Source organism: Oncorhynchus keta, chromosome 20 (assembly GCF_023373465.1).
Source record: "Oncorhynchus keta strain PuntledgeMale-10-30-2019 chromosome 20, Oket_V2, whole genome shotgun sequence".
NCBI lineage: Eukaryota > Metazoa > Chordata > Actinopteri > Salmoniformes > Salmonidae > Oncorhynchus > Oncorhynchus keta.
Window position 1 is genome coordinate 40,340,360 of NC_068440.1, and position 23,904 is coordinate 40,364,263.

Consider the following 23,904-nt stretch of genomic DNA (forward strand, 5'->3'; position numbering starts at 1 on the left):
TTGACGTCTTACCATAGGGTTCGTATGCTTCCTGTACCTCTCCGTGTCCGTAGTCGTAGTACTCTGGCTCTCTAAGAGCAGAACAGAGGAGAAAGAACATTTCAAATTAGAACCAGAACAAGCTAACCAAGTTCGAAAATAAGTATGAAAATGTCTGCACTCACCACTGTAAGTCGCTCTGGATAAGAGCGTCTGATAAAAGACGAATACAGTGCCTTGCGAAAGTATTCGGCCCCCTTGAACTTTGCGACCTTTTGCCACATTTCAGGCTTCAAACATAAAGATATAAAACTGTATTTTTTTGTGAAGAATCAACAAGTGGGACACAATCATGAAGTGGAATGACATTTATTGGATATTTCAACCTTTAACAAATCAAAAACTGAAAAATTGGGCGTGCAAAATTATTCAGCCCCCTTAAGTTAATACTTTGTAGCGCCACATTTTGCTGCGATTACAGCTGTAAGTCGCTTGGGGTATGTCTCTATCAGTTTTGCACATCGAGAGACTGAAATTTTTTCCCATTCCTCCTTGCAAAACAGCTCGAGCTCAGTGAGGTTGGATGGAGAGCATTTGTGAACAGCAGTTTTCAGTTCTTTCCACAGATTCTCGATTGGATTCAGGCCTGGACTTTGACTTGGCCATTCTAACACCTGGATATGTTTATTTTTGAACCATTCCATTGTAGATTTTGCTTTATGTTTTGGATCATTGTCTTGTTGGAAGACAAATCTCCGTCCCAGTCTCAGGTCTTTTGCAGACTCCATCAGGTTCTCTTCCAGAATGGTCCTGTATTTGGCTCTATCCATCTTCCCATCAATTTTAACCATCTTCCCTGTCCCTGCTGAAGAAAAGCAGGCCCAAACCATGATGCTGCCACCACCATATTTGACAGTGGGGATGTTGTGTTCAGGGTGATGAGCTGTGTTGCTTTTACGCCAAACATAACGTTTTGCATTGTTGCTAAAAAGTTAAATTTTGGTTTCATCTGACCAGAGCACCTTCTTCCACATGTTTGGTGTTGTCTCCCAGGTGGCTTGTGGCAAACTTTAAACAACACTTTTTATGGATATCTTTAAGAAATGGCTTTCTTCTTGCCACTCTTCCATAAAGGCCAGATTTGTGCAATATACAACTGATTGTTGTCCTACGGACAGAGTCTCCCACCTCAGCTGTAGATCTCTGCAGTTCATCCAGAGTGATCATGGGCCTCTTGGCTGCATCTCTGATCAGTCTTCTCCTTGTATGAGCTGAAAGTTTAGAGGGACGGCCAGGTCTTGGTAGATTTGCAGTGGTCTGATACTCCTTCCATTTCAATATTATCGCTTGCACAGTGCTCCTTGGGATGTTTACAGCTTGGGACATTTTTCTGTGTCCAAATCCGGCTTTAAACTTCTTCACAACAGTATCTCAGACCTGCCTGGTGTGTTCCTTGTTCTTCATGATGCTCTCTGCGCTTTTAACGGACCTCTGAGACTATCACAGTGCAGGTGCATTTATACGGAGACTTGATTACACACAGATGGATTGTATTTATCATCATTTGTCATTTAGGTCAACATTGGATCATTCAGAGATCCTCACTGAACTTCTGGAGAGAGTTTGCTGCACTGAAAGTAAAGGGGCTGAATAATTTTGCACGCCCAATTTTTCAGTTTTTGATATGTTAAAAAAGTTTGAAATATCCAATAAATGTCCTTCCACTTCATGATTGTGTCCCATTTGTTGTTGATTCTTCAAAAAAATACAGTTTTATATCTTTATGTTTGAAGCCTGAAATGTGGCAAAAGGTTGCAGAGGGGGCCGAATACTTTCGCAAGGCACTGTATACAATGAGAAAAATATAAACGGCAACATGTAACGTGTTCCATTCGCACAAAAAGCTTCATTCTCTCAAATGTTGTGCACCAATTTGTTCATAGCCTACCAGAAAAACCCACCTCGCCATCAAACCAAGCCTACCAGAAAGACCTACCTAGCCATCAAACCAAGCCTACCAGAAAAACCTACCTCGCCATCAAACCAAGCCTACCAGAAAAACCTACCTCGCCATCAAGCCAAGCCTACCAGAAAAACCCACCTCGCCATCAAACCAAGCCTACCAGAAAAACCCACCTCGCCATCAAACCAAGCCTACCAGAAAAACCTACCTCGCCATCAAACCAAGCCTACCAGAAAAACCTACCTAGCCATCAAACCAAGCCTACCAGAAAAACCTACCTAGCCATCAAACCAAGCCTACCAGCAGTCATGTTCAATATACATTCCATTAATAAAATATGCCCTCACTTAATAGATAAGATAGACAAACGAATACAAAAAAATATGAAAATAATAGCTTTAATAACTGATGTCATCCGATTTCAAACATAGCGAAGGTTAGCTCAACTAACCAACTTAAAGACAGACTCCTATCACAGGGGAAGTTTCTCCTTCAGAACTATTTCAGTCCCAACATTCTCCATTACGTGCGACTCCAGTTAGTAAATAGGGTGTAACCGTGGAGATGGCGTGGTGTGTGTGTGTAACCGTGGAGATGGCATGGTGTGTGTGTGTGTGTGTGCGTGTAACCGCGGAGATGGCATGGTGTGTGTGTGTGTGTGTGTGTGCGTGTAACCATGGAGATGGCATGGTGTGTGTGTGTGTGTGCGTGTAACCATGGAGATGGCATGGTGTGTGTGTGTAACCATGGAGATGGCATGGTGTGTGTGTGTGTGCGTGTAACCATGGAGATGGCATGGTGTGTGTGTGTGCGCGTGTAACCATGGAGATGGCATGGTGTGTGTGTGTGCGTGTAACCATGGAGATGGCATGGTGTGTGTGTGTGTGTGTGGTTTGTTGCCAATAGATGTGGGAGATGGGTGACTCACGCCTGTGGCTGACTGTAGTAACTGTCGTATGACTCGTACGCTGGCTCAGTGTAGCTCTCATCATAGGCCTAGTGAGAAGGGGAGAGAGCGAGAGAAAGGAAGAGAGAGGGAGAATAGGGTGGGGGTCAGAAGTAGGAGCAGAGAGAGAGAGAACAAAATAAACGTGTGAGAGGTCATCCTGAGCTTGTGAAGTGAATTTCATTCACCAGTTGATGTGAGATCTAGACTGTAAATGAGTTGGCAAAAAAGGAAGACCTTTCATTAACTGCTGCAATGCCGTGGACCACGAGCCCCCGTCTACCGACCCTAAACCCAGGAGGGCCCGTCTACCGACCCTAAACCCAGGAGGGCCCGTCTACCGACCCTAAACCCAGGAGGGCCCGTCTACCGACCCTAAACCCAGGAGGGCCCGTCTACCGACCCTAAACCCAGGAGGGCCCGTCGACCGACCCTAAACCCAGGAGGGCCCGTCGACCGACCCTAAACCCCGGAGGGCCCGTCTACCGACCCTAAACCCCGGAGGGCCCGTCTACCGACCCTAAACCCCGGAGGGCCCGTCTACCGACCCTAAACCCCGGAGGGCCCGTCTACCGACCCTAAACCCCGGAGGGCCCGTCTACCGACCCTAAACCCCGGAGGGCCCGTCTACCGACCCTAAACCCCGGAGGGCCCGTCTACCGACCCATAACCCCGGAGGGCCCGTCACCGACCCATAACCCCGGAGGGCCCGTCACCGACCCATAACCCAGGAGGGCCCGTCTACCGACCCATAACCCAGGAGGGCCCGTCTACCGACCCTAAACCCAGGAGGGCCCGTCACCGACCCTAAACCCAGGAGGGCCCGTCACCAACCCTAAACCCAGGAGGGCCCGTCACCAACCCTAAACCCAGGAGGGCCCGTCACCAACCCTAAACCCAGGAGGGCCCGTCACCAACCCTAAACCCAGGAGGGCCCGTCACCAACCCTAAACCCAGGAGGGCCCGTCACCAACCCTAAACCCAGGAGGGCCCGTCACCAACCCTAAACCCAGGAGGGCCCGTCACCAACCCTAAACCCAGGAGGGCCCGTCACCAACCCTAAACCCAGGAGGGCCCGTCACCAACCCTAAACCCAGGAGGGCCCGTCACCAACCCTAAACCCAGGAGGGCCCGTCACCAACCCTAAACCCAGGAGGGCCCGTCACCAACCCTAAACCCAGGAGGGCCCGTCACCAACCCTAAACCCAGGAGGGCCCGTTACCAACCCTAAACCCAGGAGGGTCAGTTACCAACCCTAAACCCAATAAAATAAAAGGTGAATCCAATTATAAACCAGGGGTAGTTCTTAAAAATGTAATTAACATTGCTTTTGTACAGATGTCTTATGATAAAGGTAGAGCCTAGCAACGCTGTTGCTCTCTACAATAACACATTACTATTCGGCTCCAGCTACTACTGCTGTCTTGACCTAGATCTGATCTCCCCCCGGTGAAATAGAGAACTAACCGGGATAAATTAAAAGGTTAAATAAATAACCAAATTGGGCTCTTAAATTGTTAATTACAGGCTTCAAAGCGTTACACGATGCCGGTTTGACCCCACGTGTTCTCTGAATTGCAATATGTGCATTGTTACAATGTAACTTGATCGCTTTAACATAAAAACTTAAAATCAGCTGGATAACATTAAACATGTAGGAGGATGATTAAGATCCTAAAAAAAAAAAAAGTTAAACTGTCACGGAATAATAAAGTTATTTCAACTTACATATTCCTCATATTGTTCCGGTGCTGTAGCGTGTTGGTGGGGGGGAGGAAGGGTTCTTGGAGGCCCACCAGGGGCAGTGAGTCTGGCTCGTGGCGCTGTTGCCCCTCTGGCAGGGGTTCCTCTTCCTGCTGGTGCCCCCCTCGCTACCCCGCCTCTGGCTGGACCTCCCCTGGTGGTACCTCCACGTTGGGGAATACCCCTACCCCTGGAAAGATGGAGGAAGAGAGACAGAGGGCGAAGATAATGCAGCCAGATGACATAGGATGGAGACAATGCAGACAGATAACATAGGATGAAGATAATGCAGACAGAAAAGATGAACGAGACAGAGGATGAAGTGTTATTTGAACAGACATACTGTAGATTAGACCAGACAATAACTTCTCATCAGCCACCTTGATTAATTTCTTCCCGAGTCTTTACCTGGGTGCCCCTGGTTGTCCCGGAGGCCCTCCTCGGCTCCTTGGGCCCGGTGGTCCTCCTCTGCCTCGTGGGACCCCTGGCCCGTGCTCCTGGCCCCCGTTCAAATAACCCATCTCCATGAACTGTTCCTGACAGATGTCATCCATCATATCCTGGGAGAAAGAGAGAGACAGAGGACAGACAAAAAGGATGAGGGTTGGTAAGTAAAGATGGGAGGAGGAACGGGAAGGAGGGAAAAGGTCATTAATACTGAACAAATATAAAAATGCAACGTGGTCAAATTTTCCTGAGTTAGTTCATAAGGAAATCAATTCATTAGACACACAGCCATGGGAGGGCACAGCCATGGGAGGGCATAGGCCCACCCAGTGGGGAGCAAGGCCCAGCCAATCAGAATGAGTGCTTCCTCACAAAAGGGCTCTATTACAGACAGTTAATACAGTTTCATCAGCCGTCCTGGATGCCGGTCTAAGACGATCGCACAGGTGAAGAAGCAGGACGTGAAGGTCCTGGGCTGGCGAGGTTACACGTGGTTTGCGGGTTGCGAGGCCGGTTGGATGCCAACTTCTCTAAAATGTTTGGATTATGGTACAGAAATTAACATACAGTTGAAGGCGGACGTTTACATACACGTCAGCAAACACATTTAAAAACACAATTCCTGATATTTAATCCTGTTTTCGGTCAGTTAGGATCACCACTTTATTTTAATGTGAAATATCAGAATAATAGAAAATTACTTATTTCAGCTTTTATTTCTTTCATCACATTCCCAGTGGGCCAGAAGTTTACATACACTCAATTAGTATTTGGTAGCATTGCCTTTAAACTGTTTAACTTGGGTTTCAGGAAGCCTTCCACGAGCTTCCCACAATAAGTTGGGTGAATTTTGGCCGATTCCTCCTGACAGAGCTGGTGTAACTGAGTCAGGTTTGTAGGCCTCCTTGCTCGCACACGCTTTTTCAGTTATGCCCAAAAAAAATTCTATAGGATTGAGGTCAGGGCTTTGTGATGGCAACGCAAATACCTTGACTTTATGTCCTTAAGCCATTTGGCCACAACTTTGGAAGTATGCTTGGGGTCATTGTCCATTTGGAAAATTCATTTGTGGCCAAGCTTTAAATTCCTGACTGATGTCTTGAGATGTTGCTTCAATATATGCACATAATTTTTCTTCCTCATGATGGCATCTATTTTGTGAAGTGCACCAGTCTCTCCTGCAGCAAAGCACCCCCACAACATGATGCTGCCACCACCGTGCTTCACGGTTGGGATGGTGTTCTTCGGCTTGCAAGCCTTCCGCCTTTTCCTCCAAACATAACGATGGTCATTATGGCCAAATAGTTCCATTTTTGTTTCATCGGATCAGAGGACATTTCTCCAGAAAGTACGATCTTTGTCCCCATGTGCAGTTGCAAACCGTATTCTGGCTTTTTTATGGCGGTTTTGGAGCAGTGGCTTCTTCTTTGCTGAGTGGCCTTTCAGGTTGTGTCGATGTAGGACTCGTTTTACTGTGGATAAGGTTACTTTTGTACCCGTTTCCTCAATCATCTTCAGGTCCTTTGCTGTTGTTCTGGGATTGATTTGCACTTTTCACACCAACGTACATTCATCTCTAGGAGACAGAACACGTCTCCTTCCTGAGCGGTATTACGGCTGCGTGGTCCTTTGGTGTTTATCCTTGCGTACTCGTTTGTAAAAAAGAACGAGGTACCTTCAGGCATTTGGAAATTGTTCCAAAGGATGAACCAGACTTGTGGAGGTCTACAGAAAAAGAATTCTGAGGTCTTGGCTGATTTCTTTTGATTTCCCCATGATGTCAAGCAAAAAGGCACTGAGTTTGAAGGTCGGCCTTGAAATACATCCACAGGTACACCTCCAATTGATTCAAAATGATGTCAATTAGCCTATCAGAAGCTTCTATCAAATCAAAAAATCAAATCAAATTTTATTTGTCACATACACATGGTTAGCAGATGTTAAATGCGAGTGTAGCGAAATGCTTGTGCTTCTAGTTCCGACAATGCAGTGATAACCAACAAGTAATCTAACTAACAATTCCAAAACTACTGTCTTATACACAGTGTAAGGGGATAAGGAATATGTACATAAGGATATATGAATGAGTGATGGTACAGAGCAGCATACAGTAGATGGTATCGAGTACAGTATATACATATGAGATGAGTGTGTAGACAAAGTAAACAAAGTGGCATAGTTAAAGTGGCTAGTGATACATGTGTTACATAAGGATGCAGTCGATGATGTAGAGTACAGTATATACATATGCATATGAGATGAATAATGTAGGGTAAGTAACATTATATAAGGTAGCATTGTTTAAAGTGGCTAGTGATATATTTACATAATTCCCATCAATTCCCATTATTAAAATGGCTGGAGTTGGGTCAGTGTCAATGACAGTGTGTTGGCAGCAGCCACTCACTGTTAGTGGTGGCTGTTTAACAGTCTGATGGCCTTGAGATAGAAGCTGTTTTTCAGTCTCTCGGTCCCAGCTTTGATGCACCTGTACTGACCTCGCCTTCTGGATGATAGCGGGGTGAACAGGCAGTGGTTCGGGTGGTTGATGTCCTTGATGATCTTTATGGCCTTCCTGTAACAACGGGTGGTGTAGGTGTCCTGGAGGGCAGGTAGTTTGCCCCGGTGATGCGTTGTGCAGTCCTCACTACCCTCTGGAGAGCCTTACGGTTGAGGGCGGAGCAGTTGCCGTACCAGGCGGTGATACAGCCCGCCAGGATGCTCTCGATTGTGCATCTGTAGAAGTTTGTGAGTGCTTTTGGTGACAAGCCGAATTTCTTCAGCCTCCTGAGGTTGAATAGGCGCTGCTGCGCCTTCTTCACGACGCTGTCAGTGTGAGTGGACCAATTCAGTTTGTCTGTGATGTGTATGCCGAGGAACTTAAAACTAGCTACCCTCTCCACTACTGTTCCATCGATGTGGATAGGGGGGTGTTCCCTCTGCTGTTTCCTGAAGCCATGACATCATTGTCTGGAATTTTCCAGACAACAAACGTATGTAAACTTCCGGGAATAGGGTGGTTTTTGAGAGCCTGAGGCTCCTCTAGTGATCCCGACAGCCAAAAGGAAATATTCAGTGGTCTGTCCCAAATGGCACCCTATTCTCCAAAGAGCTCAGGTCAAAAGTAGTGCACTACGTAGGGAACAGGGTTCCAAAGGGCTCTGGTCAAAAGTAGTGCACTATACAGGGAACAGGGTTCCATAGGGCTCTGGTCAAAAGTAGTGCACTATATAGGGAACAGGGTTCCATAGGGCTCTGGTCAAAAGTAGTGCACTATATAGGGAACAGGGTTCCATAGGGCTCTGGTCAAAAGTAGTGCACTATATAGGGAACAGGGTTCCATAGGGCTCTGGTCAAAAGTAGTGCACTATATAGGGAATAGGGTTCCATAGGGCTCTGGTCAAAAGTAGTGCACTACGTAGGGAACAGGGTTCCATAGGGCTCTGGTCAAAAGTAGTGCACTACGTAGGGAACAGGGTTCCATAGGGCTCCGGTCAAAAGTAGTGCACTACGTAGGGAACAGGGTTCCATAGGGCTCCGGACAAAAGTAGTGCACTATATAGGGGGTCATTTGGGATGCAAATGTGATACAATAATATGCAGGCTTGGCTGCACTCCATTCATCTCTAAAGTGACAACTCGCAGAAAACAACCTTTTTGTCTGATTCCATAATGAATCCATCAGCACCACGGCGTCGTCGTCGTTTAACAAGATAGACCGTTAATATGCTGCTAAACATTAAACCGTTCCTACCTAAGCCAACTAAACATGGAAAGATTTTTTTTTTTTTTTGGGGCCTTTCAGAGCAACAGCCATATAAAACCACATTCCCCAGACAAATGAAGCTCACTAACCTAGAATTATTTTCAGAGGGAAAATGGCTGTAAATACAGAGCACTACAATAACTTCTAAAACAGAGTCGTCTGGTGAAAAATCACACACCAAATCACCGATTTACATTCACCCACACGAACCAAACAGACTTGTCTAACCTCCATGATTCATGCGTAGTCTTTCCAAGGGAAATTAAGTCCTGCCGATTATATAGTACTGTAGGTAACCCACCATAATAGTCCTGCCGATTATATAGTACTGTAGGTAACCCACCACAACAGTCCTGCTGATTATATAGTACTGTAGGTAACCCACCACAACAGTCCTGCCGATTATATAGTACTGTAGGTAACCCACCACAACAGTCCTGCCGATTATATAGTACTGTAGGTAACCCACCACAACAGTCCTGCCGATTATATAGTACTGTAGGTAACCCACCACAACAGTCCTGCCGATTATATAGTACTGTAGGTAACCCACCTCAACAGTCCTGCTGATTATATAGTACTGTAGGTAACCCACCACAACAGTCCTGCCGATTATATAGTACTGTAGGTAACCCACCTCAACAGTCCTGCTGATTATATAGTACTGTAGGTAACCCACCACAACAGTCCTGCCGATTATATAGTACTGTAGGTAACCCACCACAACAGTCCTGCTGATTATATAGTACTGTAGGTAACCCAACACAACAGTTCATGGAGATACAGTGGTTCCTTGTTTAAAAATATGCGTCATACTAAAAAGTGTGTTGTGAAATCTGTTATGAATGTCATGTTAAAAAAGAAAATAAATAATAATAAAATTGCCTTAATATTACCGGACCCCGGGAAGAGTAGCTGCTGCCTTGGCAGGACCAAATGTCGATCCATAATAAACCCCAGGAAGAGTAGCTGCTGCCTTGGCAGGACCAAATGTGGATCCATAATAAACCCCAGGAAGAGTAGCTGCTGCCTTGGCAGGACCTAATGGGGATCCATAATAAACCCCAGGAAGAGTAGCTGCTGCCTTGGCAGGACCTAATGGGGATCCATAATAAACCCCAGGAGGAGTAGATGCTGCCTTGGCAGGAACTAATGGGGATCCATAATAAACCCCAGGAAGAGTAGCTGCTGCCTTGGCAGGAACTAATGGGGATCCATAATAAACCCCAGGAAGAGTAGCTGCTGCCTTGGCAGGAACTAATGGGGATCCATAATAAACCCCAGGAAGAGTAGCTGCTGCCTTGGCAGGACCAAATGTGGATCCATAATAAACCCCAGGAAGAGTAGCTGCTGCCTTGGCATCACCTAACGTGGCTCCATAATAAACCCCAGGAAGAGTAGATACCGAGGCATCACCTAACGTGGCTCCATAATAAACCCCAGGAAGAGTAGATACCGAGGCATCACCTAACGTGGATCCATAATAAACCCCAGGAAGAGTAGATACCGAGGCATCACCTAACGTGGCTCCATAATAAACCCCAGAAAGAGTAGATACCGAGGCATCACCTAACGTGGATCCATAATAAACCCCAGGAAGAGTAGATACCGAGGCATCACCTAACGTGGATCCATAATAAACCCCAGGAAGAGTAGATACCGAGGCATCACCTAACGTGGATCCATAATAAACCCCAGGAAGAGTAGATACCGAGGCATCACCTAACGTGGATCCATAATAAACCCCAGGAAGAGTAGATACCGAGGCATCACCTAACGTGGATCCATAATAAACCCCAGGAAGAGTAGATACCGAGGCATCACCTAACGTGGCTCCATAATAAATGGAAGTACAGCAGCACAGCTTGCGAGATGGTGTTGCATGTTGCAGTGCACAATCTCAATAGCATTTTACAGTCAGCCATTGTTGCCATTAACAACCAGACATCTGAGGGAGTGGCTAGTAGAGCAATTAGAATAATTCCACGGTCACAGAATTACACAGAGTTCTCAAATATTTCACTTTAGAATGTACGTCAAACAAAAAACAATTAACGAATCATACAACTCCATGCTCAATGGCTACATTGAACAATTAAACATAATCAAATTAAACATTCACTGTAAAAAGTGCACAGATGCAAAGTTTGGTAACAGAATTCAGTCAAATCCGACTGTTTTGTTCAATTTCCCAAACGTTGTATCCCTCCAATGTATTAGAGGCGACATGGCAGTCCCCAATGCTCCAGGAATGGGCCACCAGAGTTGAGCTGGGGACCCTAGAATGCTGTAGCTCGAGGTCTCCTCAGAAACAGATCTGTACCTGAGGGAAACCTATAGCAACCTCTGTACGAAAAACCTTTTGCTCAATAATATACAAAACTTAGGACGTGCACCAATAACATTTCCTTCAGTATTGGTGCACGTCAGAAGCCTGCACATTCTCTAGGCGTCACGACTTCTGCCGAAGTTGGTCCCTTTCCTTGTTCGGCGAACGTTCGGTGGTCGACGTCACCACCGATCCATGTTTCATTTTCGTTTTGTTTCGTCTCGTTTACGCACACCTGGTTTCCATTCAATTAATGAATGTTTCTTATTTAACCCTCGGGCTTCCCTCTCTGTTTTGTGCGTTATTTTATCGTCATGCGGATTAGTTCTTTTGTCCTCTGGAATACTGTGTTTTTCCCTTGTTGGAACATTACATTTCGGATTATTACTCATTTCTGTGTCCTGCTCCTGACTCCGCATTTTTCCATTCACCAACAACCTCGCACCTCGGTCCCAAGTCATCCCCCCCCACCCCCCTCCCCAGGACAGGGATGGACAACACTATGGCCATCTGCAGACACAGACTTGTGTTTATGCTGAGCTGGAACAAAAACCTGCACACTCTATAGGCCCCCTGTCCCAGGGTAGAAAAGTGGACGTAGGCAGCGCAGCTTCACACTGCTCAGTGGAAAATTACACTCCATTTTCAAGAATTCAGCTCATGCTGAAAACCTACTGGTTTTCCGATGCCACAGTGTACCATGGCAGTTAGATGAGTGTCTGGGGGGGGGAGCACCTCCCGCCTCGTCGTCCTCCTCTTAACGCAGGAGGCTAACGGACATTCAGAGCCAGATGGGTGCCACCCTGTTGGCACTGTGAAAGTCACCGAATTCCTCCTAAGCTGATTGGCTAAGGCAGCGAGCCTAATAAGCAAAAGGGTAATCCCATGTAAACAGGCGCCGTCGGCTAGTCCATCTACTGATGTGGTGCTCGCTCGGTGTATTGTTCAAAACAGACCAATCAATACCATGATCACAAAAAAAATATTTGTGTCCTGAAAAGTAATCTGCAGTTTCCTAATACAAAATACTAGCTAGTGTCCTCAACTGATCACAACCGGGACAAGGTACACTTTTAAAAAAAAGTAAAGGTTCTTGAAATGGTTCTTCAGCTCTTAAAAGGTTCCTTTGAAAATTCTTGCCATATAAAGAACCTCTTTAAGTTAAGTCTGAGGTTCTTGACGTGGAATCTACGGTTCTTCAGAAGTATGGAGATATGTCCCCTTTCATAGCACATTGGTCCGTGTAAAATATTGTTGATTTTTCTGTGTAACTTCTCTAGTGTGAATTCAGTTTACACTCAGTGTTGATGTTGATAACCAGGTGTAAAAACACTCCAGTGTTGATGTTAATAACCAGGTGTAAAAACACTCCAGTGTTGATGTTGATAACCAGGGGTGTAAAAACACTCCAGTGTTGATGTTGATAACCAGTGGTGTAAAAACACTCCAGTGTTGATGTTGATAACCAGTGGTGTAAAAACACTCCAGTGTTGATGTTGATAACCAGGTGTAAAAACACTCCAGTGTTGATGTTGATAACCAGGTGTAAAAACACTCCAGTGTTGATGTTGAAAAACACTCCAGTGTTGATGTTGATAACCAGGTGTAAAAACACTCCAGTGTTGATGTTGATAACCAGGTGTAAAAACACCAGGTCCAGTGTTGATGTTGATAACCAGGTGTAAAAACACTCCAGTGTTGTAAAAACACTCCAGTGTTGATGTTGATAACCAGGTGTAAAAACACTCCAGTGTTGAAAACCACACTCCAGTGTTGATGTTGATAACCAGGTGTAAAAACACTCCAGTAAAAACACTCCAGTGTTGATGTTGATAACCAGGTGTAAAAACACTCCAGTGTTGATAACCAGGTGTAAAAACACTCCATATGTTGATAACCAGGTGGTGTGTTGAAAAACACTCCAGTGTTGATGTTGATAACCAGGTGTAAAAACACTCCAGTGTTGATGTTGATAACCAGGTGTAAAAACAACACTCCAGTGTTGATGTTGATAACCAGGTGTGTGTTGAAAAACCACACTCCAGTGTTGATGTTGATAACCAGTGTGTAAAAACACTCCAGTGTTGATGTTGATAACCAGGTGTAAAAACACTCCAGTGTTGATGTTGATAACCAGGTGTAAAAACACTCCAGTGTTGATGTTGATAACCAGGTGTAAAAACACTCCAGTGTTGATGTTGATAACCAGGTGTAAAAACACTCCAGTGTTGATGTTGAAAAAAAAACACTCCAGTGTTGATGTTGATAACCAGGTGTAAAAACACTCCAGTGTTGATAACCAGGTAAAAACACTCCAGTGTTGATAACCAGGTGTAAAAACACTCCAGTGTTGATAACCAGGTGTAAAAACACTCCAGTGTTGATAACCAGGTGTAAAAACACTCCAGTGTTGATAACCAGGTGTAAAAACACTCAGTGTTGATGTTGATAACCAGGTGTAAAAACACTCCAGTGTTGATGTTGATAACCAGGGGTAAAAACACTCCAGTGTTGATGTTGATAACCAGGGGTGTAAAAACACTCCAGTGTTGATGTTGATAACCAGGTGTAAAAACACTCCAGTGTTGATGTTGATAACCAGGGTGTAAAAACACTCCAGTGTTGATGTTGATAACCAGGTGTAAAAACACTCCAGTGTTGATGTTGATAACCAGGTGTAAAAACACTCCAGTGTTGATGTTGATAACCAGGTGTAAAAACACTCCAGTGTTGATGTTGATAACCAGGTGTAAAAACACTCCAGTGTTGATGTTGATAACCAGGTGTAAAAACACTCCAGTGTTGATGTTGATAACCAGGTGTAAAAACACTCCAGTGTTGATGTTGATAACCAGGTGTTGAAAACCAGGTGTACTCCAGTGTTGATGTTGATAACCAGGTGTAAAAACACTCCAGTGTTGATGTTGATAACCAGGTGTAAAAACACTCCAGTGTTGATGTTGATAACCAGGTGTAAAAACACTCCAGTGTTGATGTTGATAACCAGGTGTAAAAACACTCCAGTGTTGATGTTGATAACCAGGGTGTAAAACCAGGTGTAAAAACACTCCAGTGTTGATGTTGATAACCAGGTTGATGTAAAAACACTCCAGTGTTGATGTTGATAACCAGGTGTAAAAACACTCCAGTGTTGATGTTGATAACCAGGTGTAAAAACACTCCAGTGTTGATGTTGATAACCAGGTGTAAAAAACACTCCAGTGTTGATGTTGATAACCAGGTGTAAAAACACTCCAGTGTTGATGTTGATAACCAGGTGTAAAAACACTCCAGTGTTGATGTTGATAACCAGGTTGATGTTGATAACCAGGTGTAAAAACACTCCAGTGTTGATGTTGATAACCAGGTGTAAAAACACTCCAGTGTTGATGTTGATAACCAGGTGTAAAAACACTCCAGTGTTGATGTTGATAACCAGGTGTAAAAACACTCCAGTGTTGATGTTGATAACCAGGTGTAAAAACACTCCAGTGTTGATGTTGATAACCAGGTGTAAAAACACTCCAGTGTTGATGTTGATAACCAGGGGTGTAAAAACACTCCAGTGTTGATGTTGATAACCAGGGGTGTAAAAACACTCCAGTGTTGATGTTGATAACCAGGGGTGTAAAAACACTCCAGTGTTGATGTTGATAACCAGGTGTAAAAACACTCCAGTGTTGAAAAACACTCCAGTGTTGATGTTGATAACCAGGTGTAAAAACACTCCAGTGTTGATGTTGATAACCAGGGGTGTAAAAACACTCCAGTGTTGATGTTGATAACCAGGTAAAAACACTCCAGTGTTGATGTTGATAACCAGGTGTAAAAACACTCCAGTGTTGATGTTGATAACCAGGGGTGTAAAAACACTCCAGTGTTGATGTTGATAACCAGGTGTAAAAACACTCCAGTGTTGATGTTGATAACCCGGGTGTTGATAAAAACACTCCAGTGTTGATGTTGATAACCAGGTGTAAAAACACTCCAGTGTTGATGTTGATAACCAGGGGTGTAAAAACACTCCAGTGTTGATATAAAGGTGTAAAAACACTCCAGTGTTGATGTTGATAACCAGGTGTAAAAACACTCCAGTGTTGATGTTGATAACCAGGGTGTAAAAACACTCCAGTGTTGATGTTGATAACCAGGTGTAAAAACACTCCAGTGTTGATGTTGATAACCAGGTGTAAAAACACTCCAGTGTTGATGTTGATAACCAGGTTGATGTTGTGTAAAAACACTCCAGTGTTGATGTTGATAACCAGGTGTTGATGTAAAAGGGTGTAAAAACACTCCAGTGTTGATGTTGATAACCAGGTGTAAAAACACTCCAGTGTTGATGTTGATAACCAGGTGTAAAAACACACTCCAGTGTTGATGTTGATAACCAGGTGTAAAAACACTCCAGTGTTGATGTTGATAACCAGGTGTAAAAACACTCCAGTGTTGATGTTGATAACCAGGTGTAAAAACACTCCAGTGTTGATGTTGATAACCAGGTGTAAAAACACTCCAGTGTTGATGTTGATAACCAGGTGTAAAAACACTCCAGTGTTGATGTTGATAACCAGGTGTAAAAACACTCCAGTGTTGATGTTGATAACCAGGTGTAAAAACACTCCAGTGTTGATGTTGATAACCAGGGGTGTAAAAACACTCCAGTGTTGATGTTGATAACCAGGGGTGTAAAAACACTCCAGTGTTGATGTTGATAACCAGGGGTGTAAAAACACTCCAGTGTTGATGTTGATAACCAGGTGTAAAAACACTCCAGTGTTGATAACCAGGTGTAAAAACACTCCAGTGTTGATGTTGATAACCAGGTGTAAAAACACTCCAGTGTTGATGTTGATAACCAGGGGTGTAAAAACACTCCAGTGTTGATGTTGATAACCAGGTGTAAAAACACTCCAGTGTTGATGTTGATAACCAGGTGTAAAAACACTCCAGTGTTGATGTTGATAACCAGGTGTAAAAACACTCCAGTGTTGATGTTGATAACCAGGGGTGTAAAAACACTCCAGTGTTGATGTTGATAACCAGGTGTAAAAACACTCCAGTGTTGATAACCAGGGGTGTAAAAACACTTGTTGATAACCAGGGTGTAAAAACACTCCAGTGTTGATGTTGATAACCAGGTGTAAAAACACTCCAGTGTTGATGTTGATAACCAGGTGTAAAAACACTCCAGTGTTGATGTTGATAACCAGGGGTGTAAAAACACTCCAGTGTTGATGTTGATAACCAGTGTTGATGTTGATAACCAAAAAACACTCCAGTGTTGATGTTGATAACCAGGTGGTTGAAAACCAGGGGTGTAAAAACACTCCAGTGTTGATGTTGATAACCAGGGTGTAAAACTCCAGTGTTGACACTCCAGTGTTGATGTTGAACCAGGTAACCAGGGATGTAAAACCAGGTGTAAAAACACTCCAGTGTTGATGTTGATAACCAGGGGTGTAAAAACACTCCAGTGTTGATGTTGATAACCAGGGGTGTAAAAACACTCCAGTGTTGATGTTGATAACCAGGTGTAAAAACACTCCAGTGTTGATGTTGATAACCAGGTGTAAAAACACTCCAGTGTTGATGTTGATAACCAGGTGTAAAAACACTCCAGTGTTGATGTTGATAACCAGGTGTAAAAACACTCCAGTGTTGATGTTGATAACCAGGGGTGTAAAAACACTCCAGTGTTGATGTTGATAACCAGGGGTGTAAAAACACTCCAGTGTTGATGTTGATAACCAGGGGTGTAAAAACACTCCAGTGTTGATGTTAATAACCAGGGGATGTGTAAAAAAACACTCCAGTGTTGATGTTGATAACCAGGATAACCAGGTGTAAAAACACTCCAGTGTTGATGTTGATAACCAGGGGTGTAAAAACACTGTGTAAAAAAAACACTCCAGTGTTGATGTTGATAACCAGGTGTAAAAACACTCCAGTGTTGATGTTGATAACCAGGGATGTTGATAACCAGGGGTGTAAAAACACCCAGTGTTGATGTTGATAACCAGATAAAAACAAAAAACACTCCAGTGTTGATGTTGATAACCAGGTGTAAAAACACTCCAGTGTTGATGTTGATAACCAGGTGTAAAAACACTCCAGTGTTGATGTTGATAACCAGGTGTAAAAACACTCCAGTGTTGATGTTGATAACCAGGTGTAAAAACACTCCAGTGTTGATGTTGATAACCAGGTGTAAAAACACTCCAGTGTTGATGTTGATAACCAGGTGTAAAAACACTCCAGTGTTGATGTTGATAACCAGGTGTAAAAACACTCCAGTGTTGATGTTGATAACCAGGTGTAAAAACACTCCAGTGTTGATGTTGATAACCAGGTGTTGATGTTGATAACCAGGTGTAAAAACACTCCAGTGTTGATGTTGATAACCAGGTGTAAAAACACTCCAGTGTTGATGTTGATAACCAGGGGTGTAAAAACACTCCAGTGTTGATGTTGATAACCAGGGGTGTAGTGTTGAAGGTGTAAAAACACTCCAGTGTTGATGTTGATAACCAGGTGTAAAAACACTCCAGTGTTGATGTTGATAACCAGGGGTGTAAAAACACTCCAGTGTTGATGTTGATAACCAGGTGTAAAAACACTCCAGTGTTGAAAACCACACTAACCAGGTGTAAAACAGTGTTGATAACCAGGTGTAAAACACTCCAGTGTTGATGTTGATAACCAGGGGTGTAAAAACACTCCAGTGTTGATGTTGATAACCAGGGGTGTAAAAACACTCCAGTGTTGATGTTGATAACCAGGTGTAAAAACACTCCAGTGTTGATGTTGATAACCAGGTGTAAAAACACTCCAGTGTTGATGTTGATAACCAGGTGTAAAAACACTGCATAACCAGGTGTAAAAACACTGTTGATGTTGATAACCAGGTGTAAAAACACTGTTGATGTTGATAACCAGGTGTAAAAACACTCCAGTGTTGATGTTGATAACCAGGTGTAAAAACACTCCAGTGTTGATGTTGATAACCAGGTGTAAAAACACTCCAGTGTTGATGTTGATAACCAGGGGTGTAAAAACACTGTTGATGTTGATAACCAGTGTTGATGTTGATAACCAGGTGTAAAAACCAGGTGTAAAAACACTCCAGTGTTGATGTTGATAACCAGGTGTAAAAACAGTGTGTTGATGTTGATAACCAGGTGTAAAAACACTCCAGTGTTGATGTTGATAACCAGGGGTGTAAAAACACTCCAGTGTTGATGTTGATAACCAGGTGTAAAAACACTCCAGTGTTGATGTTGAAAAAACACTCCAGTGTTGATGTTGATAACCAGGTGTAAAAACACTCCAGTGTTGATGTTGATAACCAGGTGTAAAAACAGTGTTGATGTTGATAACCAGGTGTAAAAACACTCCAGTGTTGAATAACCAGGTGTAAAAACACCCAGTGTTGATGTTGATAACCAGGGGTGTAAAAACACTCCAGTGTTGATGTTGATAACCAGGTGTAAAAACACTCCAGTGTTGATGTTGATAACCAGGGGTGTAAAAACACTCCAGTGTTGATGTTGATAACCAGGGGTGTAAAAACACTCCAGTGTTGATGTTGATAACCAGGTGTAAAAACACTCCAGTGTTGATAACCAGGTGTAAAAACACTCCAGTGTTGATGTTGATAACCAGGTGTAAAAACACTCCAGTGTTGATGTTGATAACCAGGTGTAAAAACACTCCAGTGTTGATGTTGATAACCAGGTGTAAAAACACTCCAGTGTTGATGTTGATAACCAGGTGTAAAAACACTCCAGTGTTGATGTTGATAACCAGGTGTAAAAATAACCAGGTGTAAAAACACTCCAGTGTTGATGTTAATAACCAGGTGTAAAAACACTCCAGTGTTGATGTTGATAACCAGGTGTAAAAACACTCCAGTGTTGATGTTGATAACCAGGTGTAAAAACACTCCAGTGTTGAAAACCAGGTGTAAAAACACCCAGTGTTGATGTTGATAACCAGGTGTAAAAACACTCCAGTGTTGATGTTGATAACCAGGTGTAAAAACACTCCCAGTGTTGATGTTGATAACCAGGGGTGTTGATGTTGATAACCAGGTAAAAACACTCCAGTGTTGATGTTGATAACCAGGTGTAAAAACACTCCAGTGTTGAAAAAAAAACACTCCAGTGTTGATGTTGATAACCAGGTGTAAAAACACTCCCAGGTGTTGATAACCAGGTGTAAAAACACTCCAGTGTTGATGTTGATAACCAGGTGTAAAAACACTCCAGTGTTGATGTTGATAACCAGGGGTGTAAAAACACTCCAGTGTTGATGTTGATAACCAGGTGTAAAAACACTCCAGTGTTGATGTTGATAACCAGGTGTAAAAACACTCCAGTGTTGATGTTGAACCAGGTGTAAAAACACTCCAGTGTTGATGTTGATAACCAGGTGTAAAAACACTCCAGTGTTGATGTTGATAACCAGGTAAAAACACTCCAGTAAAAACACCAGGTGTAAAAACACAGTGTTGATGTTGATAACCAGGTGTAAAAACACTCCAGTGTTGATGTTGATAACCAGGTGTAAAAACACTCCAGTGTTGATGTTGATAACCAGGTGTAAAAACACTCCAGTGTTGATGTTGATAACCAGGGGTGTAAAAACACTCCAGTGTTGATGTTGATAACCAGGGGTGTAAAAACACTCCAGTGTTGATGTTGATAACCAGGTGTAAAAACACTCCAGTGTTGATGTTGATAACCAGGTGTAAAAACACTCCAGTGTTGATGTTGATAACCAGTGGTCAAACGAATCCTAAACTCAGCATTATTACATTTCCCAGCATTAAAAAAAAAAAAAAAAATTATATTCATTTGGATTTGTTTGTTTCAATATATATATATTTTTTGCATGGAAATTGATTGCTAAATTCATCGTGTGCTACTCAAATATCAAATAAAACACATTTTTCTAAATCATTCTGAAATGTTTGTTCCAGAGGATATGGTTTAGGTCGTGTCATGAATTAGTCATCCTAATCCCGACAGTCATTCTGAATGCGGGTGAATGAAAAGGCTAAATGCTTAATATCCCCAGTGTGGCCGGATTCCAACCGGAATCACAGAGCACTGAAAGCCAGCATCATGGGACATGTAGTTTGATGTGGCCTGTAAAACTATCAGTTTTATGACACTGTATTAGGGTAAAACTACACCATCCAAAATAAGAAGGCCTTATGAGATGTGCTGTATCATCTTAAAGAATGTCAGTCTAATAATAACATTCACTTAGGACCTCATTTGGTGAAGCACCAGAACTGAAAATGTATTAATTCTACAAACACGTGTCACTAGCGAACACAGTCGAGGCTGGTTATTTGGTTTCAACTCGCACGTTTATTTTATTTGTTTATTTTATTTGTGTAAGAGTGTACTGCAGGGTCGGAACAAGGCAATGAAAGGTGACAAACAAAAACAGCAGCTTACAGAGAACCACCACACTTAAGAGTCGAATCCACTCACAGGAAACAGGAACTTCTTGACTTCTTCCATGGCGTGCGCCATACGTAGGTAAGCCTCGGGCACGGGGGCAAACACCTCGATGAAGACATGCAGCTCCATAGACAGGTGAGCGTACTTGGCCTCGCCACCTTTCCTCAGACCCTCCTCCTGAAAACACAAGACAGTTCCAGAGCTCGTTGAGGAACACGAGCCACCTCGGTCCGGGTCTATGTAACCTATGACACAGTCTTTTAGACAACATGGCCTTTATCAGGTGACCACGGACTGTTCATAACCTTTAAAAAAGGTGTAAACCAGGTGAGATACATCTACCCTCACTTTCTGGGCTAGGCAGGTGCAACTAACAATCCCTTCATATATCTGTGGCCAGATTCCCTCCCTCCCTCCCTCCCTCCTCTGTAGGACAGCTGTGGCCAGATTCCCTCCCTCCCTCCTCTGTAGGACAGCTGTGGCCAGACTCCCTCCCTCCTCTGTAGGACAGCTGTGGCCAGACTCCCTCCCTCCTCTGTAGGACAGCTGTGGCCAGACTCCCTCCCTCCTCTGTAGGACAGCTGTGGCCAGACTCCCTCCCTAGGACAGCTGTGGCCAGACTCCCTCCCTAGGACAGCTGTGGCCAGACTCCCTCCCTAGGACAGCTGTGGCCAGACTCCCTCCCTAGGACAGCTGTGGCCAGACTCCCTCCCTAGGACAGCTGTGGCCAGACTCCCTCCCTAGGACAGCTGTGGCCAGACTCCCTCCCTAGGACAGCTGTGGCCAGACTCCCTCCCTAGGACAGCTGTGGCCAGACTCCCTCCCTAGGACAGCTGTGGCCAGACTCCCTCCCTCCTCTGTAGGACAGCTGTGGCCAGACTCCCTCCCTCCCTCCCCCTGTAGGACAGCTGTGGCCAGACTCCCTCCCTCCCTCCCCTGTAGGACAGCTGTGGCCAGACTCCCTCCCTAGGACAGCTGTGGCCAGACTCCCTCCCTCCGTAGGACAGCTGTGGCCAGACTCCCTCCCTCCCTCCCCCTGTAGGACAGCTGTGGCCAGACTCCCTCCCTCCGTAGGACAGCTGTGGCCAGACTCCCTCCCTCCGTAGGACAGCTGTGGCCAGACTCCCTCCCTCCCTCCTCTGTAGGACAGCTGTGGCCAGACTCCCTCCCTCCCTCCCTCTGTAGGACAGCTGTGGCCAGACTCCCTCCCTCCCTCCTCTGTAGGACAGCTGTGGCCAGACTCCCTCCCTCCCTCCTCTGTAGGACAGCTGTGGCCAGACTCCCTCCCTCCCTCCTCTGTAGGACAGCTGTGGCCAGACTCCCTCCCTCCCTCCTCTGTAGGACAGCTGTGGCCAGACTCCCTCCCTCCCTCCTCTGTAGGACAGCTGTGGCCAGACTCCCTCCCTCCTCTGTAGGACAGCTGTGGCCAGACTCCCTCCCTCCTCTGTAGGACAGCTGTGGCCAGACTCCCTCCCTCCTCTGTAGGACAGCTGTGGCCAGACTCCCTCCCTCCTCTGTAGGACAGCTGTGGCCAGACTCCCTCCCTCCTCTGTAGGACAGCTGTGGCCAGACTCCCTTCCTCCCTAGGACAGCTGTGGCCAGACTCCCTCCCTCTGTAGGACAGCTGTGGCCAGACTCCCTCCCTCTGTAGGACAGCTGTGGCCAGACTCCCTCCCTAGGACAGTTGTGGCCAGACTCCCTCCCTCCCTCCCTAGGACAGCTGTGGCCAGACTCCCTCCCTCCCTCCCTAGGACAGCTGTGGCCAGACTCCCTCCCTCCCCCCCTAGGACAGCTGTGGCCAGACTCCCTCCCTCCCTCCCCCTGTAGGACAGCTGTGGCCAGACTCCATCCCTCCCTCTGTAGGACAGCTGTGGCCAGACTCCCTCCCTCCCTCCCCCTGTAGGACAGCTGTGGCCAGACTCCCTCCCTAGGACAGCTGTGGCCAGACTCCCTCCCTCCGTAGGACAGCTGTGGCCAGACTCCCTCCCTCCCTCCCCCTGTAGGACAGCTGTGGCCAGACTCCCTCCCTCCGTAGGACAGCTGTGGCCAGACTCCCTCCCTCCGTAGGACAGCTGTGGCCAGACTCCCTCCCTCCCTCCTCTGTAGGACAGCTGTGGCCAGACTCCCTCCCTCCCTCCCTCTGTAGGACAGCTGTGGCCAGACTCCCTCCCTCCTCTGTAGGACAGCTGTGGCCAGACTCCCTCCCTCCCTCCTCTGTAGGACAGCTGTGGCCAGACTCCCTCCCTCCCTCCTCTGTAGGACAGCTGTGGCCAGACTCCCTCCCTCCCTCCCTCCTCTGTAGGACAGCTGTGGCCAGACTCTCTCCCTCCTCTGTAGGACAGCTGTGGCCAGACTCCCTCCCTCCTCTGTAGGACAGCTGTGGCCAGACTCCCTCCCTCCCTCCTCTGTAGGACAGCTGTGGCCAGACTCCCTCCCTCCTCTGTAGGACAGCTGTGGCCAGACTCCCTCCCTCCTCTGTAGGACAGCTGTGGCCAGACTCCCTTCCTCCCTAGGACAGCTGTGGCCAGACTCCCTTCCTCCCTAGGACAGCTGTGGCCAGACTCCCTCCCTCTGTAGGACAGCTGTGGCCAGACTCCCTCCCTCTGTAGGACAGCTGTGGCCAGACTCCCTCCCTAGGACAGTTGTGGCCAGACTCCCTCCCTCCCTCCCTAGGACAGCTGTGGCCAGACTCCCTCCCTCCCTCCCTAGGACAGCTGTGGCCAGACTCCCTCCCTCCCCCCCTAGGACAGCTGTGGCCAGACTCCCTCCCTCCCTCCCCCTGTAGGACAGCTGTGGCCAGACTCCATCCCTCCCTCTGGGACAGCTGTGGCCAGACTCCCTCCCTCCCTCCCCCCCCCTGTAGGACAGCTGTGGCCAGACTCCCTCCCTCCCTCCCCTGTAGGACAGCTGTGGCCAGACTCCCTCCCTCCCCCCCCTGTAGGACAGCTGTGGCCAGACTCCCTCCCTCCCTCCCTCCCCCTGTAGGACAGCTGTGGCCAGACTCCCTCCCTCCCTCCCCCTGTAGGACAGCTGTGGCCAGACTCCCTCCCTCCCTCCCCCTGTAGGACAGCTGTGGCCAGACTACCTCCCTCCTCCTGTAGGACAGCTGTGGCCAGGCCAGACTCCCTCCCTCCCTCCCCCTGTAGGCCTGTTGTGGCCAGGCCAGACTCCCTCCCTCCCCCTGTGGGACAGCTGTGGCCAGACTCCCTCCCTCCCTCCCTCCCTCCCCCCTGTAGGACAGCTGTGGCCAGACTA

General features: G+C 46.0%; 1 protein-coding gene across 2 annotated transcripts in view; it reads right to left on the reverse strand.

The window, feature by feature from the left end:
* khdrbs1b (KH domain containing, RNA binding, signal transduction associated 1b) overlaps positions 1-23,904 on the reverse strand; it is a 35,565-nt gene that overhangs the window by 6,633 nt on the left and 5,028 nt on the right. For both annotated transcript variants that reach the window (XR_008073588.1, XM_052472877.1), the window contains exons 4-8: positions 20,680-20,826; positions 5,040-5,191; positions 4,617-4,821; positions 2,871-2,938; positions 13-71 (exon numbers count right to left, since the gene is read on the reverse strand). Coding sequence is in view for 1 of the 2 variants with exons in the window: in XM_052472877.1 (XP_052328837.1) it covers positions 13-71; positions 2,871-2,938; positions 4,617-4,821; positions 5,040-5,191; positions 20,680-20,826 (631 nt within the window). In the remaining variant the exon portion in view is untranslated. The remainder of the gene's footprint in view (positions 1-12; positions 72-2,870; positions 2,939-4,616; positions 4,822-5,039; positions 5,192-20,679; positions 20,827-23,904) is intronic.